General features: G+C 39.8%; 1 protein-coding gene across 2 annotated transcripts in view; it reads right to left on the reverse strand.

Moving 5' to 3' along the window:
• LOC132834896 (vinculin) overlaps positions 1-26,461 on the reverse strand; it is a 120,108-nt gene that overhangs the window by 38,163 nt on the left and 55,484 nt on the right. For both annotated transcript variants that reach the window (XM_060853994.1, XM_060853993.1), the window contains exons 3-11: positions 20,850-21,000; positions 20,592-20,700; positions 20,033-20,155; positions 19,084-19,244; positions 10,281-10,371; positions 9,966-10,113; positions 8,484-8,637; positions 1,128-1,303; positions 571-761 (exon numbers count right to left, since the gene is read on the reverse strand). In XM_060853994.1, coding sequence (XP_060709977.1) covers positions 571-761; positions 1,128-1,303; positions 8,484-8,637; positions 9,966-10,113; positions 10,281-10,371; positions 19,084-19,244; positions 20,033-20,155; positions 20,592-20,700; positions 20,850-21,000 — 1,304 coding nt within the window. The remainder of the gene's footprint in view (positions 1-570; positions 762-1,127; positions 1,304-8,483; positions 8,638-9,965; positions 10,114-10,280; positions 10,372-19,083; positions 19,245-20,032; positions 20,156-20,591; positions 20,701-20,849; positions 21,001-26,461) is intronic.

Consider the following 26,461-nt stretch of genomic DNA (forward strand, 5'->3'; position numbering starts at 1 on the left):
GCCCAACAAGTCCACACTGACCCTCTGAAGAGCAACCCACCCAGACCCATTTCCCTACATTTACCAATATACCTAACATGCACATTTTTGGACTGTGGGAGGAACCCGGAGCACCTGGAGAAAACCCACACAGACACCGGCAGAATGTGCAAACTTCACACAGACAGTTGCCTGAGGCAGGAATTGAACCCGGGTCTCTGGCGCTGTGAGGCAGCAGTGCCAACCACTGTGCCACCATGTTTTCTGCACTGGAATAATGCTGCGATTGAAAAGGTTTCTTGGAGAGGTCAAAACACAAAATTAGATGTCACTTGGGGGAAATAAATGTGACTTCAGACAGGAACTGCATGTGACTACAGTTCAAGTGCAAAATTTTAACATATTCAACTGGTTGAATCGTGTTAATTTAACATCGATGGAAGGTGTAAAAAAGCAAATTTAAAACTGCTTGCATGTAAAGAGTGGCAAAAAAAACAAATGCAAGTCCTTGGCCCTGCAAGTGAGAAACTGGCCTTTCAGAAACATGAATTATCACTCATTCAATATTTCAATAAATTTCAATGTACTCACCCACACCACGCCCATCAACTGTAGGATTATCAATCCAACGCTGGGCTTGCTCGATTTTGCCTTCCAAATTGACTGCTGCTTTTACAGGCCTACTATTTGCCACTGCTCGGTTTGCCTTGGTCTGTAAGTTCTGTAGTGTGGTTGCAATTTGCTTTGCCAAAGCACGTGCTTCTGGGGTATCACCCTTACCTCTGCAAATTCGAGAACACAGGATTACAAACTCTGCTCTTAACATGAATCAAATGACATTGAGGTAAATAAAGCTAACTGCAGACAATTACAAATACTGATGATATTTAAAATACATGAATTATGGCACAATAATTGATGGAAATTTAAGCAGAATTGTCAACAGTGATATATTCAGAGAAAGTTTAATGGTTATAAAGTGAAATTAGGTCCTAAAAATCAATGCAGTCTGATTCAGTTTAATCAGATAACATTTATTCACTAAAGTGAATGTTTCACACTGAAAGGACAAGACCTGATAGATTCAATAAATAAATTTGTAATAATCATCATTTTATGCTTGAATTACCCATTACTGGAATACATACTGCCTTTTCAGGTCAGACAGCTTGGCTGTCAATGCTCCTATTTCATTAATCGAACGTAGTATATCATCTCGTTCTTTGGGGTCTTCACAAAGATCTGCAATTCTCTTAGCTTCTGTTAAAATACCACGGATGTGCTCTTCTCCTTCAGGACCTCCATGTGGATCTGCCAACCAGCTCTAATTTAAAAAAGTTAAATCCACTTGGCATGTGAAAAGAAAATTCAAGACAGAAATTGCATATTTTACAAGGTACCATCCTCCTTTGTTCCTTCTCACCATACTGCATAATGTTTTTCTGCTATTCATAGATTCAGCTGGCTTCCAGAGTTACGGAGCACTCTGCTTAAATACTCAATATATAAAACCAGAGAAATTGGCCATTTGGCTCTTGGAGCTTGCTCTGCCATACATTGCGATCATGGTTGATCACCACAGCCTCTTTCCACTTTCCCCCACATATCCTTTGATCCCTTTAGCCTCAAGTGTTTATAACCAACCCCTTTTTAAATTCATCAAAGGTTTTGCCCTCACACTACTTCCCGTAGTAGCAAATTCCACAAGCTCACCACTTTCAGGGTTAACAAATATTTCCTCATCTCAGTCCTACATGGTTGACCCACTATCCTTAGACGGTGACCCCGGTTCTGGACTCCCGCTGACCCCCAAACCTCCCACCCACCACCATTGTTGGGACCATCATTCCTGCATGTATTCTTTCTAGTTCCATTCAAATTTCATAGGTTTCTATGAGATCTCCACCCCAGTTCTTCTGAACACCAGCAAATATATCCTAACCAATTCAACATCTACTCTTACATCAGCAATCAGTCTTGTCACTTTCACTGCACTCCTTCTACAGCAACACCGTATTCCTCAGTTAAGGATATTAAACTGTACACATTTCAGGAGTTGTGTCACCAAAGATCTCTTTCTTTGCAGCAAGATACCCTGTTCCTATGTTTAAACCCTTTTACAATGAAGGCCATTTGCAGGCCTCCTGAAGATGACCGTCAACACATGCATTACCTCTAGGGCTACTTCCTTAAGTACTCTGTAGATAATCTGGCTGGGAGAATTTATCTGCCTTCAATCATCAATTTCCCCAATAATACTGACTTCCTTCACTTCCTATCACTAAACCCTGAATTCAACATTTCTGATATCTTAGATTTGAGTCCTCCTTTGTGAGCACTGAAGCAAGCTGCACACTGAACTGGCCAACTTTATTTACTGGAGAAAGTGAGGTCTGCAGATGCTGGAGATCAGAACTGAAAATGTGTTGCTGGAAAAGCGCAGGTCAGGCAGCATCCAAGGAACAGGAGATTCGACATTTCGGGCATTCCTGAAGGGCTTATGCCCGAAACGTCAAATCTCCTGTTCCTTGGATGCTGCCTGACCTGCTGCGCTTTTCCAGCAACTTTCTTTATTCTCCATTATAAATTCCCATTTATGACTTTTATCTGTGCTTTGGATACTTTGGCCAGTTTGTGGATTAACAAAAGCACATAAGCGCACAGCAGTAAGGCAGATGAAGGAATGCCAAATTCAGTTTGCAGTTCAACTATTTTATTAATAGAATGGTCCTTACTGAAACACTATATCCACAAAACAACTTGCCACAATACTTGCTCTCTATCTAGCTCTTCCTGAGAAAGGATCCATGTGTCTGAGATGAGCAGTTAGACTCTCCTACTTCACAGATATAGGGCTGGCTCTCTTCCACGAAGCCACATTACACATTTCAGGGTGGATCTTCCCCTCAATCTTCTTGGGCTGCCACACAATCTTCTGCTATGAGTCTTTGCTGCTAGCTTTTGCTGAGGGGGTGGCTTCCAGGTGTCTGTTCTTATCATGCCACCCCCGTCTGAAACTTGGAATGTTCTGTGATCTTTGGCACATCCTTCACAGTCCGATGCCAGGAGGTGTAATGTCCTCAGTCACTGGCTGGAAATCAAAGTGCCAGTAAACCCAATCGAAACTTCTCCAATACACAAGCTTCAGGTAGTTTGTAACTAGTTCCCCCTGAACCTTGGTGACTTCTTTGATCTTTGTCTCCACTGTTCTAGAGTAGATTAGATTAGATTACTTACAATGTGGAAACAGGCATTTCGGCCCAACAAGTCCACACCGACCTGCTGAAGCGCACCCACCCAGACCCATTCCCCTACATTTACCCCTGCACCTAACACTACAGGTAATTTAGTATGGCCAGTTCACCTAACCTACACATTTTTGGCCTGTGGGAGGAAACCTACGCAGACACAGGGAGAATGTGTGTGGAGTTTGCACAGTGAGTCAGTCAGTCATCTGAGGCGGGAATTGAACCTGAGTCTGTGGTGCTGTGCGGCAGCAGTGCTAACCACTGTGCCACCACAACGTTCTGTGAGTCAATTGATGCTAGCTGCTGTTAAATTTAGATTGGCGAATTTTCTTTAAGGACAGATTTCTCCAGCTGCAGGATCTATTTAGAATATCCAATTTTAGGCTTGTGACGCTTGACCATATGATTGAAAGGGACCTAGATTTGTCTTCACTAGTCATTTTGTCTTCGCATACCTAGAGAATCTTATTGACTTATTGCTTACTCTCGTGCTCTACTTGCCCTTTCTCACTGTGCTCAACACACATGGTTTTGAGCTTTACATGGATAGAAATACAATTTTTTAAAAAAGGGTATAATTGGTCTATGTCAGCATTTACAATCAATGCCAACAAGCAGATCTGATACCCGTTATCCACAAATTCAATTTCAGTTCAACTGCTTTTTCTAAGTCAACTGTCAAAGTGATTCTTGATTTCTGAAGTTCATACTCAGCCACGATCCTCAAAGTAGGAAATGCAATTCCACATTACAAGACCTCAATGCCACTGCATTTCCCTTCTAAGAATGTCAGGGTATAAAATACTTCTGACTTTGTTCAGTTTTCTCTAGCTCCTCTAAATGGTGTCAGTGATAGAAATGCTAGTCTCTTTCAGGCACCCAGGACAATTCCATGATGAGTTCCAGGTTCAAGTCTCCCCTGCTCCAGAGATGTGTCACTACATCCCTGAACAGACTAATTAAAACAAAAATTGTTATCGTTATACACATGCTTTTTAATTGTTATTTTAATTAGTAACATGGGTGATTTGGTAGTATAAAATGGAGAGAATTATTGAGTTATTGCGTTTAGGAAATTTGTGACACAGTAATCATGCATCGAGAGGCCCACGTTCCAAGTCACACCTACTGCAGAGGTGTGTAATAACATCTCTGAACATGCTGATGGAAAATAAAGGGAGCTGGATATTTGTCCTTCAGGAGCTCATGACTCGCAAACCAATGGAAATCCCTTCAAATCTTCTTTCACATGGTCCAGAGAGTTTCTTGTACAGCTTACTGCTGCACACCATCCACTACTGCTCAGGAGTCGAGGGCACAGCTTTAGAGTAAAGACAAAACCTTTTAGAACAGAGATAAGGAGAAATTTCTTCAGCCACACTTGATGAATGTATGGAATTCACTACAACAGAAGGTTGTGCAGGCCAGGTCAATGAGTATAATTAAGATGAAGATAGATAAGTTTGTGATTGTAAAGGAGATCAAGGGCTACGGGAGAAAGCAGGAGAATGGGGTTGACAAACCTAGCAGCCATTATTGGAGGGTGGAGCAGATTCGATTGGTTGAATGGTCTAATTTAGGCTCCTATATCTTCAGGTCTAATATGCCACTACTGTAGTAGACGTCCTGTGTCAAACACTGTGCTGAAAAAAGTGAATCCGAATGTTTCTCAACCAGAAATCATGGATGAAAAGGGAGACCTATTCCCCATCAAAATCCAGGTCTGATGTGTACAAGTCAGGCAACTCTGATTGATACAGGAAATCCACGTAGGACCTTCATAAAGTTACCAGAGATGCCAACAGGCAATACCAAACCAAGCTTGAGACCTAGATTAACTAAACGGACCCCCATCATTTGTGACTCTCTTGACTATGATCTGATGTCCACATCTGCTTCAAGGCAGCCATCACCATCCCAGTGCCAAAGAAAGATCATGCAGCATGCCAAAATGACTACCACCCTGCAGCTCTGACCTCCATAATTACGAAATGCTTCAAGAGGTTAGTCAGGTCTCACATCAACCAGTTTCTATCATCCAGCCTACCAAATTGCCTGGATCCTCTGCAATTCGCTTACCGGCGTAAGCGGTCCACGGTATCATTGCCCTGGTCCTACACTCATCCCTGGAACATCTAGATAGCAAGGATACCTATGTCAGGTTCCTACTTATTGACTGTACCTCCACCTTCAAAATAAATGCATCTCTAAACTCTAGGACCTAGGACTCTGCTCCTCCATCTATGACAGGATCCTTGACTTCCTGATCAAGAGACCACAATCAATAAGAATGGGCAAAAACACCTCGTCTCCTCCACCATAATCCTCATCACAGGCACTCATAGCTGTGTGGCCAAATTCCAACTCAAATCCATTTACAAGTTCACTGACAACACAACCATCGTAGGCGAGTCCTCAACCAACAAAGACACAGCATTTAACAAAGACGTTGAGTGCTGAGTGGCACGTTGTAAACACAACAATCTCTCAACCAACATCAACAAAACAGAAAGGAGCTTGTCAATGACTTCAGGAAGTGGAATGGAGGGGACACCTGCATCATGGTGCTCACATGGAGATCGGCGAGAGCTTCCAATTACTTCTTCTGTCCATCCACATTGACACGACAATCAAGAAAGCACAACAACATCTCGACTTCGTTAGGGAGCTCAGGAAATGTTAACATGTCCACAAAGACTCCAAGCAGTTTTTATAGATGCATCATAGAAAGCATCCCATCTAGGTGAATCACAGCATGTACGTGAGGAATAAGAGAATGATCAAAGAAAGAATAGGGCCGATCAGGGATAGCATAGGGAACTTGTGTATAGAGTCTGAGGTGGTAGGGGAAGCCCTAAATGAGTTTTTTGCTTCTGTCTTTACTAAAGAAGAGGACCTTGAAGTGAATGAAGCCATTGAGGAGCAGGTTGGCATGCTGGAATGGATAGAGATTGAGGAAGCTGATGTGCTGAAAATTTTGTCAGACATTAAGATTGACAAGTCGCCAGGGTGCAGACCAGATTTGTCCTCAGCTGCTTTGGGAAGCGAGAAACGTGATTGCTTCGCCGCTTGCGAAGATCTTTGCATCCTCGCTCTCCACTGGAGTCGGACCGGAGGACTGGAGGGACGCAAGTGTAATTCCTCTTTTCAAGAAAGGAAATAGGGAAATCCCTGGCAATTACAGACCAGTCAATGTTACGTCTGTCTTCTGCAAGGTGTTGGAAAGATTCTGAGGGATAGGATTTATGACCATCTGGAAGAGCATGGCTTGATTAAATGCAGTCAACACGGCTTTATGAGGCGCAGGGCATGCCTCACAAATCTTAATTGAGCTCTTTGAGGATGTGACTAGACAAGTTGATAAGGGTCAAGCAGTGGGTGTGGTGTATATGGACTTCAGCAAGGCATTTGATAAGGTTCCCCACGGTAGGCTCATTCAGAAGGTCAGGATGAATGGGATACAGGGGGAACCTAGCTGTCTGCATACAGAATTTGCTGGCCAACAGGAGACTGCGTGGTATTAGAAGAAAAATATTCTGCCTGGAAGTCTGTGGTGAGTGGTGTTCCACAGGGCTCTGTTCTTGGACCTCTACTGTTGGTAATTTTTATTAATGACTTGAATGGGGGGATTGAAGGATGGGTTAGCAAGTTTGCGGGAGACACAAAGGTTGGAGGTGTTGTTGACAGTATAGAGGACTGTTGTCGACTGCAGCATGACACTCACAGGATGCAGAGATGGGCTGAGAGGTGGCAGATCGAGTTCAACCTGGATAAATGCGAAGTGATGCAGTTTGTAAGGTCGAACTTGAAAGTTGAGTACAGGATTAAAGACAGGATACTTGGCAGTGTGGAGGAACAGCGGGATCTTGGGTGCAGGTACATAGATCCCTTAAAATGGCCACCCAAATGGACAGGATTATTAAGAAAGCATATGGTGTTTTGGCTTTCATTAACAAGGGGAATGGAGTTTAACAGCCATGAGATCTAGTTGCAGCTCTATAAAACCATGGTTAGACTGCACATGGAATACTGCATCCAGTTCTGGTCACCCTATTATAGGAAAGATGTGGATGCTTTGGAGAGGGTTCAGAGGAGGTTTACCAGGATGCTGCATGGAATGGAGGGCTGATCTGATGAAGAGGGATTGACTGAGCTTGGACTTTTTTCGTTGGTAAAAAGGAAGAGAGGGGACCAAATTGAGGTGTACAAGATAATGAGGGGCATAGATAGAGTTGAAAACGAGAGACTTTTTCCCAGGACAGAAATTGTTAACACGAGGGGTCATAGTTTTAAGCTGTTTAGCAGAAAGTATAGAGGGGATGTCAGAGGCAGGTTCTTTATGCAGAGAGTTGAGAGAGCATGGAATGCGTTGCCAGCAGTGGGGTCATTGGGGACATTTAAGAGACTGCTGGACGTGCATATGGTCACAGAAATTTGAGGGTACGTACATTAGGTTTCCCTTACATGAAGGTCAATGGTTGGCACAACATCGTGGGCTGAAGGGCCAGTTCTGTGCTGTACTGTTCTATGTTCTATATGGCAACAGATCTTCTCAAGACCACAATAAACTACACAGAATCATGAACACATCCTAGTCCATCACAAAAACCAGATTTCCATCAATAGACTTCATCTATACTTCCCACTGCTTCAGGAAAACAACCAACATAATTCAAGACCCATCCCACCCCACCCTAGTTATACTCTCTTCCAACCTCTCCCTTCAGGCAGAAAATACAAAAGTTGGAATACATATACAAGTAGATTCAAGAACAGCTTCTTTCCTGTTCTCAGACTTTTAAAGGACCTCTCAAATATGAATTTTGGTCTGTCTCCCTGCGGCTGAACACTGTATTCTACTCTCTGTTCTACTGCCCTGACTTACTTTCAATCAGTTCTTATGGCACATGAAACAACACTTTTGTCTGTACCTCTGTACAGGTGACAACAATAAATCAATAACTTTTTCCAGCTATTTTTAGTTCTGACGAAGGGTCACTTGACTTGAAATGTTAAATGTTTTTCTCTCTACATACTGCCAGACTTTGTATTTATCCAGCTCACTGTTTTTGTCCCAAGAATGATGCTTCTATTTTCGAAGAGATCCCACAAACTCCAAAGAGGCACTGGAAACAAGATTCTCATATAGCAGAAAAGTAAATTCAAAGTATGAATCTATTAAGATGAGATTCTAGCAAAAAGCTTTGAAGAACTCCTATCTGATGAAACATTTCCTAAAAATTATTTTGAGGTTACCTGAGCAGCATCTATTTTTTTGGCAATAGCCTGTTTTGAATTAGTCATTGCCTCCAGCTTCCTGGCTGCATTCTCCACCTTGGCTGTTAACATATCGAGTCCTTGGGATACTTGCTGTGCTTTTTGCATGGCAATAGGTGTAGCCCCTTGACCTCTATTCATTCAAAAAGAAAATAGTATTAGCACCATCTCACTTTTATTTGTACATGCAGGTATATACTACAGAAACTGATTTCACATATTTTAAGCAGAGCCAACTGTGTGATAGTAGTAAACAGAGAAGCCGAAAGAGACCTATAGAGGCTCCTTGTACACAGATCATTAAAATATGTTAGGAGTGCAAAAAACAATCCAAAAGGTGAATGAAATGTCTGTCTTTATAAATGATCAACAATTGGGGATATGGTGGTGTAGTGCTAATGTCACTGGACTAGTAACCTAGAACACTAACCTAAGATTCTGCGGATATGCATTTGAATCCAATCATGGCAAATGGTGAATTTCGAATTCAACAAAAACTCGTAATTAAAAATATGGTCTAATGGTGACCACTGATGATTGTAGTACATGAATCTGGTTCACCGATATCTTTTAGGAAACGAAAAATGCAATTCTTACTGAGTCTAGCCTACATATGACTCCAGATCTTAAACTACATGACTGACTCTGAACTACACTCTCATCAGTTTTGGATGGGAACCAAATGCTGGGCTGGCCAGTGACACCTACATATTATGAATGAATAAAATTAAGAAAAATAATGTAAGTCAAGTTATGCTGCATCAATAGAAGGAATAGATTAATCAAGATACTAAGAGAACCTCAGAGTAAATGGAGGAAAACAGTTTCTGTTGGTTGGGGAGTCATGAATGTCTGGCTTCTTCCAATGTTAGAATCATGCCTTTCAGGAGTGGTCCTGAAATACTTCTACGCACAAAGGCTAACGGAAGTTTGGAACTCTTTTCTGGATACAATTGAAGCTCAGTCAAATGCTAACTTCAAATATGAGATCGAGTAAATTGGTAAACAAAATTGGTATTAACAGATTTGGGGAAGGGTTATGGAGTCAACTCAAAGACTGATCAATTAATCTCACTGATTGGTGAATTCACCTCAAACTAATTGGCCTACTCCATTCTTATGTAGTCCAAACACAACTTCGTAATGAATTTTGCTCTAATGGGCTCCATTCATGGTTAATGATAGATATTTTCTAATCAATCCATTCAGAATTGTTGCGATACACAAGTGCAGTAAATGGGCTTTGAACTAAGGCCCCCTAGCTCAGAGGTAGAGACACGACCAATGCACCTTAAAAACCCTATCATGGCTGAATATATTGTCACCAGAATTATGTAAAGCATAAGCTCAAAATTTGACATGAATTATCTGGTATTTCATAATCACAATATCTCTGCACTAAAAATGCATCGAATTCTACTAGAAATATGGTAACATTTACAAAACAAAAAAAAAAGTTACCTGGCTCGGAGTTCAGATACTTGGTCAGTCAACTGGCCTAAAGCTTTCGTAGTGCCTAGAATTTCCCTTCGTTCTTTGCCTGCACAAAGTTCTCCAACTTTGCCAGCTTCATCCAATATTTGTTTGATAGCCTGCTCCCCAGCATCACCTAAAACAAGCACCAGATTAGTTCAACTTCGGGCAAATGACCAACATCATAAGTTTCTGAAAGAAAAGAACACTATCTGAACATTTCAGACAACTAGGTGAAGAACTTGAAACTTAACTTCACATTTTAGCTCAGTAGCAATACTAACATAAAAACTTAGCTATTACCTGGAGGTGCATTAGGGTCACTTAGCCAGCTCTTGGCCTGGTCCATCTTTGAGTCAATCATAGCTAAAGCTCTTCTCATAGTTTCTGTATCCTATTGGAAAAAAACAAAAGTTATCAGACAGTTTAATGGCCAAATACCTATTCAATTCTGTATGACAAAATTTAGTCTTTACTTATTTTGTTTTTCTTGTGAGAATAGTGATCACACATCTTGAACTTGATAGAATTTTTTCTAGCTAGTTAAATGGTTTTCTTTTAAATACTTGCTTAGCATTTTTATTTATGGAGTCATAGAGATGTACAGCACAAAAATCGACCCTTCGGTCCAACTCGGCCATGCCAACCAGATATCCCAACCCATTCCAACTCAATCTAGTCCCACCTGCCAGCACTCGGCCCATATCCCTCCAAACCCTTCCTACTCATATACCCATCCAAATGTCTCTTATATGTTGCAATTGTACCAGCCTCCACCACTTCCTCTGGCAGCTCATTCCATACACATACCACCCTTTGCATGAAAAAGTTGCCCTTGAGATCCCTTTCATATCTTTCCCCTCTCACCTCAAACCTATGCCCTCTAGTTCTGGACCACCCCCCCACCACCCAGGGAATAGACTTTTGCCTATTTACCCTATCCATGTCCCTCATAATTTTGTAAACCTCTATAAAGGTCCCCCCCTCAGCCTCCGATGCTCCAAGGAAAACTGCCCCAGCCTGTTCAGCCTCTCCCCATAGCTCAAATCCTCCAACCCTAGCAACATCCTGGGAAATCTTTTCTTAACCCTTGCCTGGTTCATAACATATTTCCAATAGGAAAGAAACCAGAATTGCATGCAATATTCCAACAGTGGTTTAACCAATGTCCTGTATAACTGAATGGAATCCAAATATTCATGCGGTAGCAAGTATTGAAATAATAGTTGTTTCTTATTATGAAAATTATAAACCATTAAATGCAGAATTGAACAAAAATGGCTAACATCAAACTAATACTTAAATTCTGTTATAGCTTTATCATTACTAAAAATTCAGGGATTCTTGCACTGCATACTGTACAAGCCATATAATCACAACCAGACTACAGAAAGCACCGTTAGCTGCACACTTTATTTTGCTGAAAGGATAGGTACCTACTATATTCATCACACTTTCTCATGAATTTTATGAGCTTAGTAAAAATCAACAGCAGTCCCAACTCTACACATGTAATACAGTCATGCCTATTTTGACAACAAACAGAATTTCAGCTTCAAGCACCTCCTGTCAAGCCATGTTCTAAGCAAATTTATTTGAAAATGCTGCAAATAACTGATAACACACAAACGTCTCAATATTTCATTGCACAATGCATATGGTTTCATCTGTTGAAACAAATCCATGATAAACAGTGCACTAGAACAGCCTATTACTTCAAGTATGACAAAATATCTATTTAAAAATCCTGGAAACTAACGCAGAATACAGAGGGAAGGAAATCAGTCCAATAATCCTTCATAGATGAGGAAATATTTCATCAGCAGGAGATGGTCACAATATTATAAAGTGGACATGTCTGAGAATAAACTGTTAATACACAACTAATTGTCCAATCGATTTCCTAAAATAAATTTGTGCAAAAGAAACACATTTCTACCACCTATATAAAATCACTCTTTACATCTCACTATTAAGTGCACTTTAAGAAAAAGCCACAAAATTACTACATTTGATCAAAAGGGTCAGACAGCTTTGAAAGCTCAAACCATCCCTGGCAACCCCTAGTTCCTGATTCAGTAATTGGTTACACATCTCCTGCCCTCAACTGGCCCAATCACTGCCTCCTAGCAGTTTAAATCAGCTTAACCCAACACAGTGCCAATACAGTTTTCTTTATAGAGTTGAAAACTGACAACCTGTCCACCCAAATGAGTTCATGTGTTGATATTCTAACTATTGGTTTTTCTCTCTTTTTCACACTACTACAGTTGTTGTCCCTTTCTCTTTTCCCTTCAATCATTTACTGATCAGCATCAGCAGAGTCAGAAATTTGTGTTGAAACATATTCTAAATACTTGGACCTAAATCAGACTGAAAGAGCAATTTAGTGTTTAGGAAATGTTAGACTAAGACAGTCCCCAGTGCACTAAAACCAAGCCCCAGGTCCATAAGACCCACTTCTGCTCCTGGAATCAATCCTTAATCCAGCTCAATATTCAACTTCCCATCCTCAGACAATGCTTGCTGAGCATATCATCTGTTCCAGTTTTCACCCCATTTCTTTCCACTTAACCTCAATGAGTTTGAGTCTACATATTATCGCTAATCTACACAATTTATCCAAAGAATTGCTAATCAACCACAGTCAACTCTTAGACCACTCCTTATATAAAAAGTAATGCAACTTCTTACCTCCCTCCCCACAGATGGGCAAAAGTACCTTGGTCAGTCATCAACAAAAACCTTTGGAACTCTAACCATTGCTGATTGCCTCATTAGAACACTAGAGACTTTGAATACTACACATTCTACCCTCAATGCTACCTTGCATCTCCATTTTCTGAAGCACTATCCAATACCTCTCACACAAACTATACATCACACTTGCTCCCTCAAGCAAAATAGTGAGGTCAGAACTTTAATTTCCTTTTGTCCCAGGGTTAAAGTTGTTACACCGTGGTTCTGTTAGCAAAAAAAAGTAGTTGCACTGATTGAGACTGCTGACCTATAGACCAATCTCTCCAAATCAATTCAAAGACCCTCCTCTTGGTTCAATAACTGAAGGATCAGTTTTATCAGCGCCATCTTGGACACTAATTCTACTGGCTTGTCGCATTACCTTCCACATATTCTTAGCTCAGTTACTCAAACTTTCAAGCAAAAATCCTGTACTCATCACATTGCTCACATCCTAGAAGACTTCAAAATCCCCTCAGTACTGCTAACCTATGTTGTGAAACACCTTAAATGAACATATTTCATTTAATCCAGTATTTATTTTAGAATCCTACAGTGTAGAAAGAGGCCATTCTGCTAATGTCTCCAGGGACCCTCCGAACAGCATCCCCACAAGTAAGCTATTTAGCATGCACCTCCATGGATACCACAGGGCAATTTAGCATTGGCAATCCTCCCAACCTGCACATTTTTGGGTTTTGCAAGAAAACCTAGTAGAAACCCATATAAGCACAGGGATAACATGTGAACTCCACATAGACAGTCACCCAAGGCTGGAACTGAACCCAGGATCCGGGAAATGAGAAAGGAGTGCTAACCACTGAACCATCATGCCACCCCTTGTATACTGAACAATGGGCATTATAAGTATGGCATCAACTAAGCATACCTTAGTAGTGTCCTATAAGAGTAAAGAAATATCATAACTTAGTTAAAACATGTACCAACTTGAATTGTGTCCACACATTATACACATCCATGAATTCTAACATTCAAAGTTCACTGTATTGCCTCAACTCTCCAATTCCTCACAACATAATTCAATGGAAGTTTTAGTAAACTGAACAACTCTTCATAAACAAGGTTTCCAAGATAGGAGAAATCAGTCAACTTAAAGTTAAAAAAATCCAATAATCCTTCCAAGTTAACTTATTTACCTCAGCTTGGTTTGCAAAAGCTTTTGATCTCACCTGATATCTTCTAAGATCATTAATCATACCAAAAGTTATAACAATATATAGACTTACACACTGTTGGTGTATTAAAATATTATAGCTTGCCAACTTGTTTTCATCTCATTATTTAGCACAGCATAATACTTAGCAATTATGAATATGATAAAACACATTTTTACAATCTCTAAAATGAGATTAAATAGTTGCCAAACTTTGGTTAAGTGTAGCTCAAGAAAACATCATAACCAAACTTACGCTGTGACATACAAGCAGTGCTCATCTTTTTTTAATTAATGCATAACATGTGCAACAGCAATCAAACCAGGGAAAGCATCTGGAAAGCCAAATAGTCAAAATAATACCTTTATACTGACGTCAACACACAAACTGTGTAGTGTTTACTATGCTTCGTCGTTATCGACAAAAATATTAATTCAAATTGAGACATGACAAAAAAAGGTTGGCAGAACTGCTGGAACAAACTTGATGCCTTGATTAAATGTGGTATAAAATGGCAGATTCTACTTCCAACAGTAGATGTGCACTCATTACCCAGTCATCAAATTTGACACATGATATGACAATCTCAAAAAACTAAGCAATTTCCAAAGAAGCACTTGGTACAATGAGAGGCAAAAATGTTGAATTTACTGTTTCTGGGACTGTACATAAGCTGAGGGAAAGTGGCATGGAGCAGAAATAGAAAGGAAATTGATTAATATTTAAGAAAATATCCAAAGAAATTAGATCAAATTTTTGTGCTTTTCACAACCTTCATTTAAAACTTAATGGAAAAGTTCGGTACGGCATATTGTTTCAAACAAAAATTTAACGAATCACCTGCAATCTATAAGGTTAATTGTCCCAAGTTAGATTTGGTTCAGTCCTGATCACCGTACCACAGAAAGATTATTATTAAATTAGAACAAAAAAAAAATTTATTCGGATGCAATTTGGATTGAATGGTTTGAGTTGTAACGAGAGGTTAGAAAGCCTGGAACTTTTTTACCCTGGAATGCAGGATAATATGGGGTGACCTTGTGAAAAGGGTATATAAAATCACGAGAGGCTGAGCCAAGGTAGATAGCCAACTGCTTTTGCCCATAGTAGGACAAACTAAAACTTAAGGCGAGAGTAGAGATACATAAGAAGAGTGCAAGGGGCAATTCTTTTCCACACACAAAGGAGAGAGTGTCTGGAACAGGCTGCCAGAGGAAGTGGTGGAAGAGTACAATTTTGTCATCTTAGAAAGATTTAGACAGGCACATGGATATGATAGGTATGGAGGTATATGGGCCAAATGCAGGCAAATGGGACTAGTTTAAATTATGAAAAACTGGGCAGCACAGGCAGGCTGGGCCGAAGGGCCTATTTCCATGCTGTTGACTTCTCTAACTCTTGAAGAAAATCTCAAAATTTATTCAGCATCACAAATAATTTTACCTAAAAACTACATTTCTATTGATAGCATTATTTTGATGTGATGAACAATTATACAAGCTGACTATACTGTGAGACTGATATTAAGATATGACTCAACAAACAAACAAACAAACAAGTTACAATACGATGGTCAAGATACCTATATTTCTTACAAAATTAAGTTTTCTTAATTTAAGTGGATATTAATAAATTCTTGGTTATATAATAAAAAATTGAAACTTAATTTAACTCAAAAGGTTTTGAGAAGAAAGAATTATCTAAGATGACAAAAGATCATTTACTGTTAATTTAATATTCAAAATGAAGATAATGTACTCAGAGGATCAGTGAGGAACAAAAATGGTTTCTTGACTGCTTGCCAGAAAAACAATATCCAGGCCACTTTATGTACAGTGATGCAAGAATTAAAATAGTCAAGTACAGGTCATTCTGCTATAACGCACTTTTCGTTAATGCGAGTTGGCTGAACCACGATTGACAAACTGGGGACGCGGTTTCTAAAGTTCAAAACTTTTAAAACATGCTGGCTGTAGCACAATTACATCGCCAACACTTAAAGCACTGTTTCTAAAGCATGATATTTCAACAATGTGGGGTGCACAAGAATGCAACCATCGTGTTGATGAAGAACTACCTGTAGAGATCAAAGCACAACTGTTTCCCTGAGTTTAAGATAAGCAAATTATCATTTTTAAAAAGCTAAGTATAAATTTTCAAAAACAGGGACTGCTGTTACTTTTACACTAGATCTAATATGCAGTTTTTAAAGAACATTAACAAAGTGGGAAGCTGCAGCTAGCAAACCTTATGTGGCACACTGGATGAGCAATTGCAAACATAAAGGAACAAAATCATAGTTTATCTAACTCTTATTAAAAATACTTATTACAAATAATTTTGAACTTAAAAGAGCTCTCTACAAGTGTAATTGATTCAGGAATAATAGGGAGATTGCACCAACCATTAAAATCAATAGTCAAATCACATGTCTTTTATACAGACAGGAGAAAAGCTGGTTTAAAAATTGCATAATTTTATGTGTATTAGAACTTGTGTGTTAGAAACATACACTCACTGTTACATTACAAACGAAGTGTTTTTATCTGTGCTTTCTGCACTAATGTTAAGTATTTATCATTAGCAATAAATTTAGTGTGACAGGTGAAGCGTAAGTAAATAATTGAACAGCAAGGGTTACTTGTAAGAGGTGGGGAAGCAAGAGAGGCCACTGAATTGAGTGACGATCTGAACCACCTAATGTAGAGAGACATATGGCATTCATAGAATCTACAGTGCAGAAAGAAACCATTTCGCCCATTGAGCTTGCACCAACCATCCGAAGAGCATCTACCCAGATGCAATCTCCTATCCTATCCTTCTAACCCCACATTTTCCATTGATAATCCATCTAAACTGCATGGCCATAATCACTGCAAGTAATTTAGCATGACCAATCCACCGAACCCACACATCCTTGTGTAGTTCTACAAGAACTTGTGCACAATTCAATGTACTAACTGTCTATATTCTGGTTTTCAAACATGTGCCTGGTAAAAGCATAAAATTGATGCTGTAGGTATTGATGATGTATCTTCCTTAATGATAGTTGTAAAGTTCTATTCTGTAGAAGAGCCAGTGCAAGCCGGTCAGTCCTGTAAAAAATTATTTTAAGTTTGACATCTGTTACAACCCATGAATAAAGCAGTAAAAATAAACCATTTGCTTCTAGCTCCTATCACTGTTGTTGCCTTTTATTTAAAATTACTTCTCTCAGCTTTGCTTTTCAGAGATGTATTTTTCAGCAGAAAAATTGGCACAATGATTGTACCAAAGGCACAAAACAAATCCAACTCAGCACAATCATATCACGGATTAATTGTACTCCCTAATAAGAAAAGAACAGTTCAAATAAATATAAACAAATAGCAAAAGGTTGGTCCAAGGAAGTGTGAGAAGTGATGAGAAAACGAGGCCACCTTCTTGAGGAGCCAGTTTGAATGGCTAAGAATGGATATATGATGCACATCAAAGAACAGGAAGCTGCCCATGTTACAGTCAAAGAGGAAAGCATGTGGAAATAGGACTCAATAAACACAGATAAAAAGTAGGTACTAAAGAGATTGGCACTCTATATCCTTGGTCACCAGAGGAAACAGATTATTGTCAAAGAAAAAACAAAGTAGGAGGGGAAAAAACCTCTTAAGAATCATGATTGAGATAGCATTGCCTATAAAGGAAACAGCAGATTCAACAATATCCAAAGTGGAAGTGGATAATTGAAAAAGTGAAAATATTTGTGTGATTATGAACAGAGATTAGAGACAAAACTAACTGAACATCTCTACCAAAATGCTGGCACAGCTCAAAAGTGCCAAATGGCATGTTTCTGCACTACCTAATTCTACTTTCTCTGATAATTATATTGAAGGCAGTACTTTATAGAGGAATTCTTTGTTCACATCAACAAGCTCAGAAACAAAAGGCATTACTGGTTTGTTGTGGTTCAACATCTTGCAAGGTTGTACATTCACCAATGAGCCAGAGGACCTAATTCATCACAGAAGTAATTCAATTTAAGTACTGAAAATATGTTTTAAGACACTAAAGTGTATGACTGATCCTCGTGGAAATGATGTATTACCTTCCCTCCCCTGCTAGCCACTCGACCTCTCAGTTTTATTGGCAAAGAGCGTTGTCAGAAGATATTGCAGCGATCATGCTATCATCTGATTTGGATTAAAGGTTTTAACAGGCATTGTCAAACCATGGAACATTGGTGGTAAGAATGTCCCAAGCACGTAACCTAACTGCAAGTTGAATTTCAAGAACTGTATTCAGCATGTGCTAGCCATGACATTATTTGAAGCTAATTGCACCACACACCAAGGCAGTAAGGCAATAAAGAGCATTCATTCAGAACATGCTTCAGCAGAAAATGAGAAAAACAAAACAAATGAGCTTACCTTCTATAAGGAAGAATGAAGATGAAACAAGGAAGAAAGTAAAAATAAGATGCTTGTAATGATCCCAAAAGGAAAAAAAGCAAAAGAAAAAGGTTCTAAATAGATCATGTTTTGACCACAAAAATGCAGCTAGTTCATAATGAAAAATTTTCTTTTCTTTGTAGCTTGAATATCACTGACCAAAAATATAAAAACATAGCCAGGATATCTGGCTGTTCATCAAATTCACATTTACATATGTTGTGATTCAAGAGTTTTAGGTCAGTTGATGGACATAACTTAAGATAGCCATTTTTAGTAGTGAAACACACACACACACACACACACACACTCATATGCAGGTATTGAACAACAGAATTCTATTATACAGTAGTATGCAGCTGTTATTTTACTCCAGCCCATATCAATTAATGTATTCTATGATAACTTAAGACAAAAATAAACTGAATCCTAATTTCACTAATATCTCAACATGTCAAACAAACAAGACTCAAATGTCCTATTTACTGTAGCTCAATGAAATCAAGGAAAATGAACAAAAACAAATAGTCTTGGTACGAAACCAAGAATCAAGAATTGAAGACAGTGAAAAATGAAAATAAATGTAAAAAGCTGTCACAGTAAGATCACACACTGCAGACACATGTGCAGATATGAATCCATTATCAAAATTACTCAAAAACTGTTAATGAAACTGTATATTTTATTATATTTCAAAAGACAAGTAAATGAAAGCTTTACCACTAAAACAATTTTATTGTAATTTACTGAAATTCTCAGATATACCTTGCTAGCCCAAGCATCTTCATCCCAAGATGTTAGCTGCAGAACACGAATGATTTCATTGATTTCGGTACTCATCTTTTCCACAGTGAAATTACGGTTCTTTAGAGCTTCTTCCACTCCTTGGCTTTTGAACTGCTTTGTCGTCACAAAAATCTTAATAGCTAGAAAATTAAAAGGAGCTTTCTTTTGTAAACGTAGCACATTAGTCCATGACGAAACACTTGAGGATATTCACTACCCCACAAAAAAATCCAGCAATTAACTAAAGCCTGAATTTCAAATGCAAATTCATCAGTTTTATAGTAGCCACAGCTATAATTCACATCAGTTAATATCAGAAAGACCCAGAAAGTTGTTTGTGTTTGAAAAAAAAATCAGGTTGCTGTTTTACAATGTTCCAAAACAGTCCCAGTCCAAAATACTAGTCAGTTATTTTTCATACCCTTAATATTCTTATTTTAAGCCCTTCTGGAGGTTACTTTCAGGCCATCAGTATCAAAGTACTATTTCCAACAACTGAGTTTCTTGGCAGTATATTTTATGTGTAATTTATTCCTTCTCAACTTTCTCAACACAGTACTGATTATGCAAAAGGCATTAACACACCTTCACAAAAATAAAATTAAAATTGATGCAATGCTTGAACTGAAATCAATTCAAATCTGCATGCCAAGAGAAAGTCACGAAAATAAAGTTCAGCCATCAGGTCAGAGATGTAACATTATGCTGAAGATATTTTTAAGCAACAGGAGATTTATCTGATTTGAATAAAAACATATCAAGTCACCAACATATCAACATGTTTGAATAATGACCTGTAATCAAAATTGAAAGGTACAGAAGAAGGGGTGGGAAAAGAAAAAAACATCACAGCTTGTTAGTATTTTCATTGTTGAAACATACTGATGGATCCCCCCTCATCCATAAGTTTGGCTATTTTTAGAAGTACCTGAAATCAGTACAGGAAGAAGTTCTTTCACTGTGTTCATGGAATTTACCAGCATAACCCTGTGCTCTTGATGGGTCAATTCCTGTTGTCTTTCATCAATCATCTTAGCCATTTTAGTCATTCCTAATTGGGGGCACAGGGAAGGAGGAAGGAAAAAAAAAAATCAATAATTGCAGCACATTAGAACAGAAATGCAAGTCATACCAACACTGCCCACTCTAAATTCTGATATACATACATGGTACAATGCACAATATGAACTTCAGTTGGATTAAAACAAATTTTGGAGTTACATTTCCAACATTCCAGACCTCCTAATGCAGCTGCTAGTTAGTTGTCATTCAACCCTCATCCATCAGACACATCGATGTATCTGGTTACAATGTTATCAATTGTAAATTGGTCATAATTGGGATATTTTTCTTTTTGGAACATAAACTCCAAGTAACAAGTTTAGCTTCACAAACTAGGACATCGTTCAAAGTTTGGCTTCAAGCAATTGAATTTTCAACTGTTGCTTTAGTAATAAATTTAACTTCAAGTAAACCCAGTTCCTAACCTGGACCCAAGTTTTTGGTATAGGTCACCAAATCCTCCATAGTTTCAACCACTTCTGCTACTGTGAGATATTCCAAGATGCCTTTGCAGACACGGATGATTTTACGAACCTGGGAGGTAAAATTAATTGGTACAAAATTAACTTGTTTAAGTTACACACAACACATCAACTTGTGGCATACTAACAGACAGACAGATGCAATCTAAGTCAGAAACATTTTGTCTAAACAAAGAGGGATAAATTGTCATAAAAGAATACCTCCGCTTCATCAAATGTCAACAGTAAGTCTGAAGTTCCAGAGAGAATACCTCTAGAACCATCAATGAGGTAATCACGTGCAGGTACAGCATATGGATTGTCCTTTAGCATCTGTGCAGCCTGGATCAATTTAGTGCAGGCATTTTCAACCCTATGAATGATAAATCAGTAAATTAGGATAACTGCTCAATTCACTTCTAAATACATTAGTGGGTTTCTTCAGAGATGAACAGAATGAATCCCAAAACCTGTATTTGGTGCAAAGGTAACAGTAACGACGATGACAACGACAACAACAACAACATTGAAGACAAACTGGAAGCTTTTGGATGACATATTGCTAACTTGTTCACTCCAAGGTTTACTGAACTAAATGGATGTCATGAAGTTTGAAAAGATGATACATATTGACAAGTGTTATTTATAGATAATTATGAACGAATGTAACAAATGCTAGTGGCTTCACTGCAAGATAGCCTTTTTTCTATGTTATTTGCTCCTCATGTATTTTATCTCCTTTTGTGACCATCTTAAGATGTATTTTGAAATAATGAGCAAGAACTCCAGCAGTCAGAAATTTATGATCAGTTTGAAAATATGTCACGTATATTACTACTGATGATAAAAATCAAATATTTTGTGGAGCTCTCAAGTGGCGACACCAGAGCATAAGATGAATTCAGACACCAAGTAAACCACAAACTCGACACCCAGTCTGACACCAACCTGGTACAGAATGTTGATTTTAGCATATTTTAGCAGTACTTCATTTTCATTGAGTTGCCCTTTGAAGCAACAGTAGCTTATAATTGGACAAACTTGCTTTGTGAGCTGTGTTCTCACCATTTTCACAAAGCAAAGACAGCGCTAGGAACAGGTACAACAGCTGAGAACCCGTCAGCACTTGTTTTAAATATTATCCAAGATTTTCCTCAGTCAATCTGAATACTAAAGTGTCAGCATACCACGGTTCTTCATTTTCATGGATTGTGGTGTATAACATGCCCTTCTTACTCCATGGTATCCAGTGAAAGAAGATCATTACACAAGAACTTTGTTCAAGAGGTAAGTTACAGATCCTCAGGTGTACCTATGAAAGTTGACAAGAGTGTTCACCATCATGCCAAATTTCCTCAGCTGCCTGAGGAAGAGACATTATTGGGCCTTTGTAACCAGTGTGTTCACATGAAGAATCCAAGAAAACTTGCTGTGAATAACCACCCCCAGGAGCTTGGCACTCTCCACTCGTTCCACCTCTGTGCTGTTAATGTGTAGGGAGGGCATCCTGCTGGAAGTCAATGTTGAGTTACTTGGTTTTGCTGGCTTTGAGAGCTAGGTTGTTCTCAGTGCAGCATTTTTCCAAGTCTTCCACCACCCCTCTGTAGTCTGTTTTGTCGCCATCTATGATTCTACAAACAATGGTGATGTCATTAGTGAACTTGTAAGTGGCATAAGTCTCGTCAAAGTTTGTGAGAAGATTTGTAGCTCGGGTGCTTGTTGTGGTTCTGTTCGCCAAGCTGGGAGTTTTTGTTGCAAACGTTTCGTCCCCTTTCTAGGTGACATCCTCAGTGCTTGGGAGCCTCCTGTGAAGCGCTTCTGTGCTGATTCCTCCGGCATTTATTCTGGTTTGTCTCTGTCGCTTCCGGTTGTCAGTTGCTGTCTGCTGCAGTGGCCGGTATATAGGGTCTAGGTCGATGTGTCTGATGATCCATGAGTGCCATCCTTCTAGGGAATTCCCTGGCTGTTCTCGGTTTGGCTTGCCCTATAATAGTGGTGTTGTCCCAATCGAATTCATGTTGTTTGTCATCTGAGTGTATGGCTACTAAGGATAGCTGGTCGTGTCATTTCGTGGCCAGTTGGTGTTCATGGATGCGGGTTGTTAGCTGTCTTTCTGTTTGTCCTATGTAGTGTTTTGTGCAGTCCTTGCATGGGATTTTGTACACTACATTGGTTTTGCTAATGCAGGGTATCGAGTCCTTTGTCCTGGTGAGTTGTTGTCTGAGAGTGGCTGTTGGTTTGTGTGCTGTTATGAGTCCTAGTGGTCGCAGCAGTCTGGCTGTCAGTTCAGAAATGCTCCTGATGCATGGTCTACCACTATTATAGGGCAAGCCAAACAGAGAACAGCCAGGGAATTCCTAGAGGCATGGCACACATCCACAAATTCTATCCACAGACACATCGACCTAGACCCTATATACCAGCCACTGCAGCAGACAGCAACTGACAACCTGAAGCGGCAGATTCAAACCACTATAAATGCCAGAGGAATCAGCACAGAAGCGCTTCACAGGAGGCTCCCAAGCACTGAGGATGTCACCTAGAAAGGGGACAAAACGTTTGCAACAAAAACTCCCAGCTCGGCGAACAGAACCACAGCATTAGTCCGGTATTTGGCGACGCAGTCATGGGTATATAGTCAGTATAGTAGGAGGTGAATACGCATCCCTTGGGGGGGGGGGGGGGGGGTGCTCCAGTGCTGAGTGTTAGTGAAGATGAAATATTGTTCCCAAACTTCACTGATTGTGGCCTGTGGGTGAGGAAACTGAGGATCCAGTTGCAAAAAGTGGGGCTTAGTCTGAGATCACTAAGTTTAATAATCAGTCTCGAGGGGATAATCATGTAGTCAATGAGTAGGATTCTTACATGGCTGTTCTTGATGTCAAGGCACTTGAGGGAGGAGAGATGGGCAAGTGGATCTGTTAGTTAGAGAGGCAAATTGGAGTGGGTCAAGAGTAGTGGGGAGGCTGGAGTTGATTAATGCTATGACCAGCCTCTCAAATCACTTCGTGACCACCGAAGTTAGGGCCACTGGGCTTTCCTTGGATTCACACGAAAGAAAACTGATCTGACTTCTGACACAGTGACTGCTGGGATAGCTTCGTCAGGACTTAGAACATAGAACAATACAGCGCAGAAAAGCCCTTCAGCCCTCAATGTTGCGCCAATCTGTGAACTACTCTCAGCTTGTCCCCCTACACGATCCCATCATTCATGTGCTTATCCAAGGATTGTTTAAATCTCCCTAATGTGACTGTGTTAACCACATTGGCAGTAGGGCATTCCACGCCCTTACCACTGAGTGAAGACCCTACCTCTGACATCTGTCTTAAATCTTTCTCCCCTCAATTTGTAGTTATGCCCCTCGTACAAGCTGACATCATCACTCAAGGAAAAAGACTTTCACTGTCTCCTCTTGCTAATCCTTTGATCATCTCGTGTGTCTCTAACAAATCCCCTTTCAGCCTTCTTCTTTCCATTGAGAACAGATGAGGAAAGGTGAGAGACTTAGGTAAAACCTTCCCTCCTGACCAGGCAACATAGTGGTAAACCTCCTTTGCATCTTTTCCAATGCTGCCACATCCTTCCCGAAATATGGTGACCAGAAGTGTACATAATATTCCAAGTGTGGCTGCACTAGCGTTTTGTATAGTTGCAGCATGATATTGCGGCTCCGGAGCTCAAGCCCTCTATCAATGAAACCTAACACATCGTATGCCTTCTTAACAGCACTATCAACCTGGGTGGCAATTTTCAGGGATTTATATACATGGGCTTCAAGATCTCTCTGCACATCTGCACTACCAAGAATCTTTTCTTTGATCCAGTATTCTGCGTTCCTGTAATTCTTCCCAAGTGAATCACCTCACATTTATCTGCATTGAACACCATTTGCCACCTCTCAGCTCAATTCTGCAATTTATCCAAGTCCCCCTGCAACCTGTACATTCTTCCAAATTGTTCACTACTCCACCGACTTTAGTGTCATCTGCAAATTTACTAATCCATTCACCTATGCCTGCGTTTAGGTCATTTATAAAAATGAAAACATCAGTGGTTCCAAGACAGATCCTTGTGGCACACCACTAGTAACTGGACTCCAGGCTGAATATTTTCCATCAACCACCACTCGCTGCTTTCTTTCAGAACGCCAGCTTCTAATCCAAACTGCTAAATCACTCTCAATCCCATGTCTCTGCATTTTCTCCGACAGCCTACCATGTGGAACCTTACCAAAGACTTTACTGACGTCCATGTATACCATGTCAACTGCACTACCCTCATCCACATGTTTGGTCACCTTCTCAAAAAACTCTGAGGTTTGTGAGACACGACCTGCCCTTGCCAAAACCATGTTGACGATCTGAAATCAAATTGTTGCTTGCTAGATGATTATAAATCTTATCTCTTACAATCCTTTCCAAAACCTTTTCTACAACAGAAGACAGACTTACGGGTCTATAATTACCTGGGTCATTTCTAATGTCCTTCTTATACACAGGCACGACATTTACAATCCTCCAGACCTGGTACTAAACCTGAAGACAATGACAACTCAAATATCAAAGCTAAAGGCTCTGCTGTCTCCTCTCTAGCTTTCCAGAGAATCCTCGGATAAATCCCAACTGGCCCAGAGGACTTGTCTACTTTCATTCCTTCTAGAATTGATAACATCTGTTCATAACTAACCTCGATCCTTTCCAATTTAATATCTCATACCTCATTCTTCTCCTCCACAATATTCTCCTTTTCCTGAGTGAAACCCGATGAGAAACGTTCATTTAGCACCTCTCCGATCTCCACAGGGTCCACACTCAACTCCCCATTTCTGTCTTTGACTGGCTCTATTTCTACCCTAAATCATTCTTTTATCCCTCACATACGGAGAGAAAGCTTTAGGGTTCTCCTTTATTCTATTTGCTAAAGACTGCTCATGTCCTCTCTTTGCTCTTCTTAACTCCCTCTTTAAATCCTTCCTAGCTGATCTGTAACTCTCCATCACTTCATCTGAACCATCTTACCTCATAAGCCTCCTTCTTCTGCTTAACAAGAGATGCAATTTCTGTAGTAAGCCACAATTCCCTTATGTTATCATTTCCTCCCTGCCTGACAGGGACATACCTATCAAGGACATGCAATATCTGTTCCTTAAACCAGCTCGACATTTCTATTGTCTGCATCCCCTGCATTTTGCTACCCCATTCTATGCATCCTAATTCTTGCCTAATTGCCCTTGCCCCATCGATATCTCTTAACCTGTAGCATGTACCTATCCCTTTCCATCACTAAAATAAACGTAACTGAACGATGGTCACTCTCTCCAAAGTGCTCACCTACAACTAAATCAAACAAACACCTGGCCTGGTTCATTGCCAGGCCACCAGGTCCAGTGTGGCCTCCCCACTTGTCAGTCCTTCAATATACTGTGTCAGGAAACCCTCCTGTACACATTGGACAAAAACTGATCCATCCGACGTACTAGAGTTATAGCATTTCCAGTCAATGTTGGGGAAGTTAAAGTTATGTTTTATATTTTTAAATTTCAATCAATAAAACATAACCAAAAAGAACCTACTCTACTCACTATTAAGAAAAGACAGTGAGGTTACATTTAAAAGCCATGCAATTATCTGCTCCCGTGCTGTGAGCTCTCCTACACAGGTTTCAAGGTCAGCTGTGAATTTCGCTATTGCTCATTTTTCTTCAAGGTATTCCCATTACCAGAAATACTCACATTCAAACAGCAAAGTCAGTAGCTGCGCAGATTCACTGCTGTGTCAGACAGCAGTGTAGGTTTCTCTGTCTCTCTCACACACACATGCACACTGACCATG

The sequence above is a fragment of the Hemiscyllium ocellatum genome, chromosome 43, assembly GCF_020745735.1.
Source record: "Hemiscyllium ocellatum isolate sHemOce1 chromosome 43, sHemOce1.pat.X.cur, whole genome shotgun sequence".
In the NCBI taxonomy this organism is placed as follows: Eukaryota; Metazoa; Chordata; class Chondrichthyes; order Orectolobiformes; family Hemiscylliidae; genus Hemiscyllium; species Hemiscyllium ocellatum.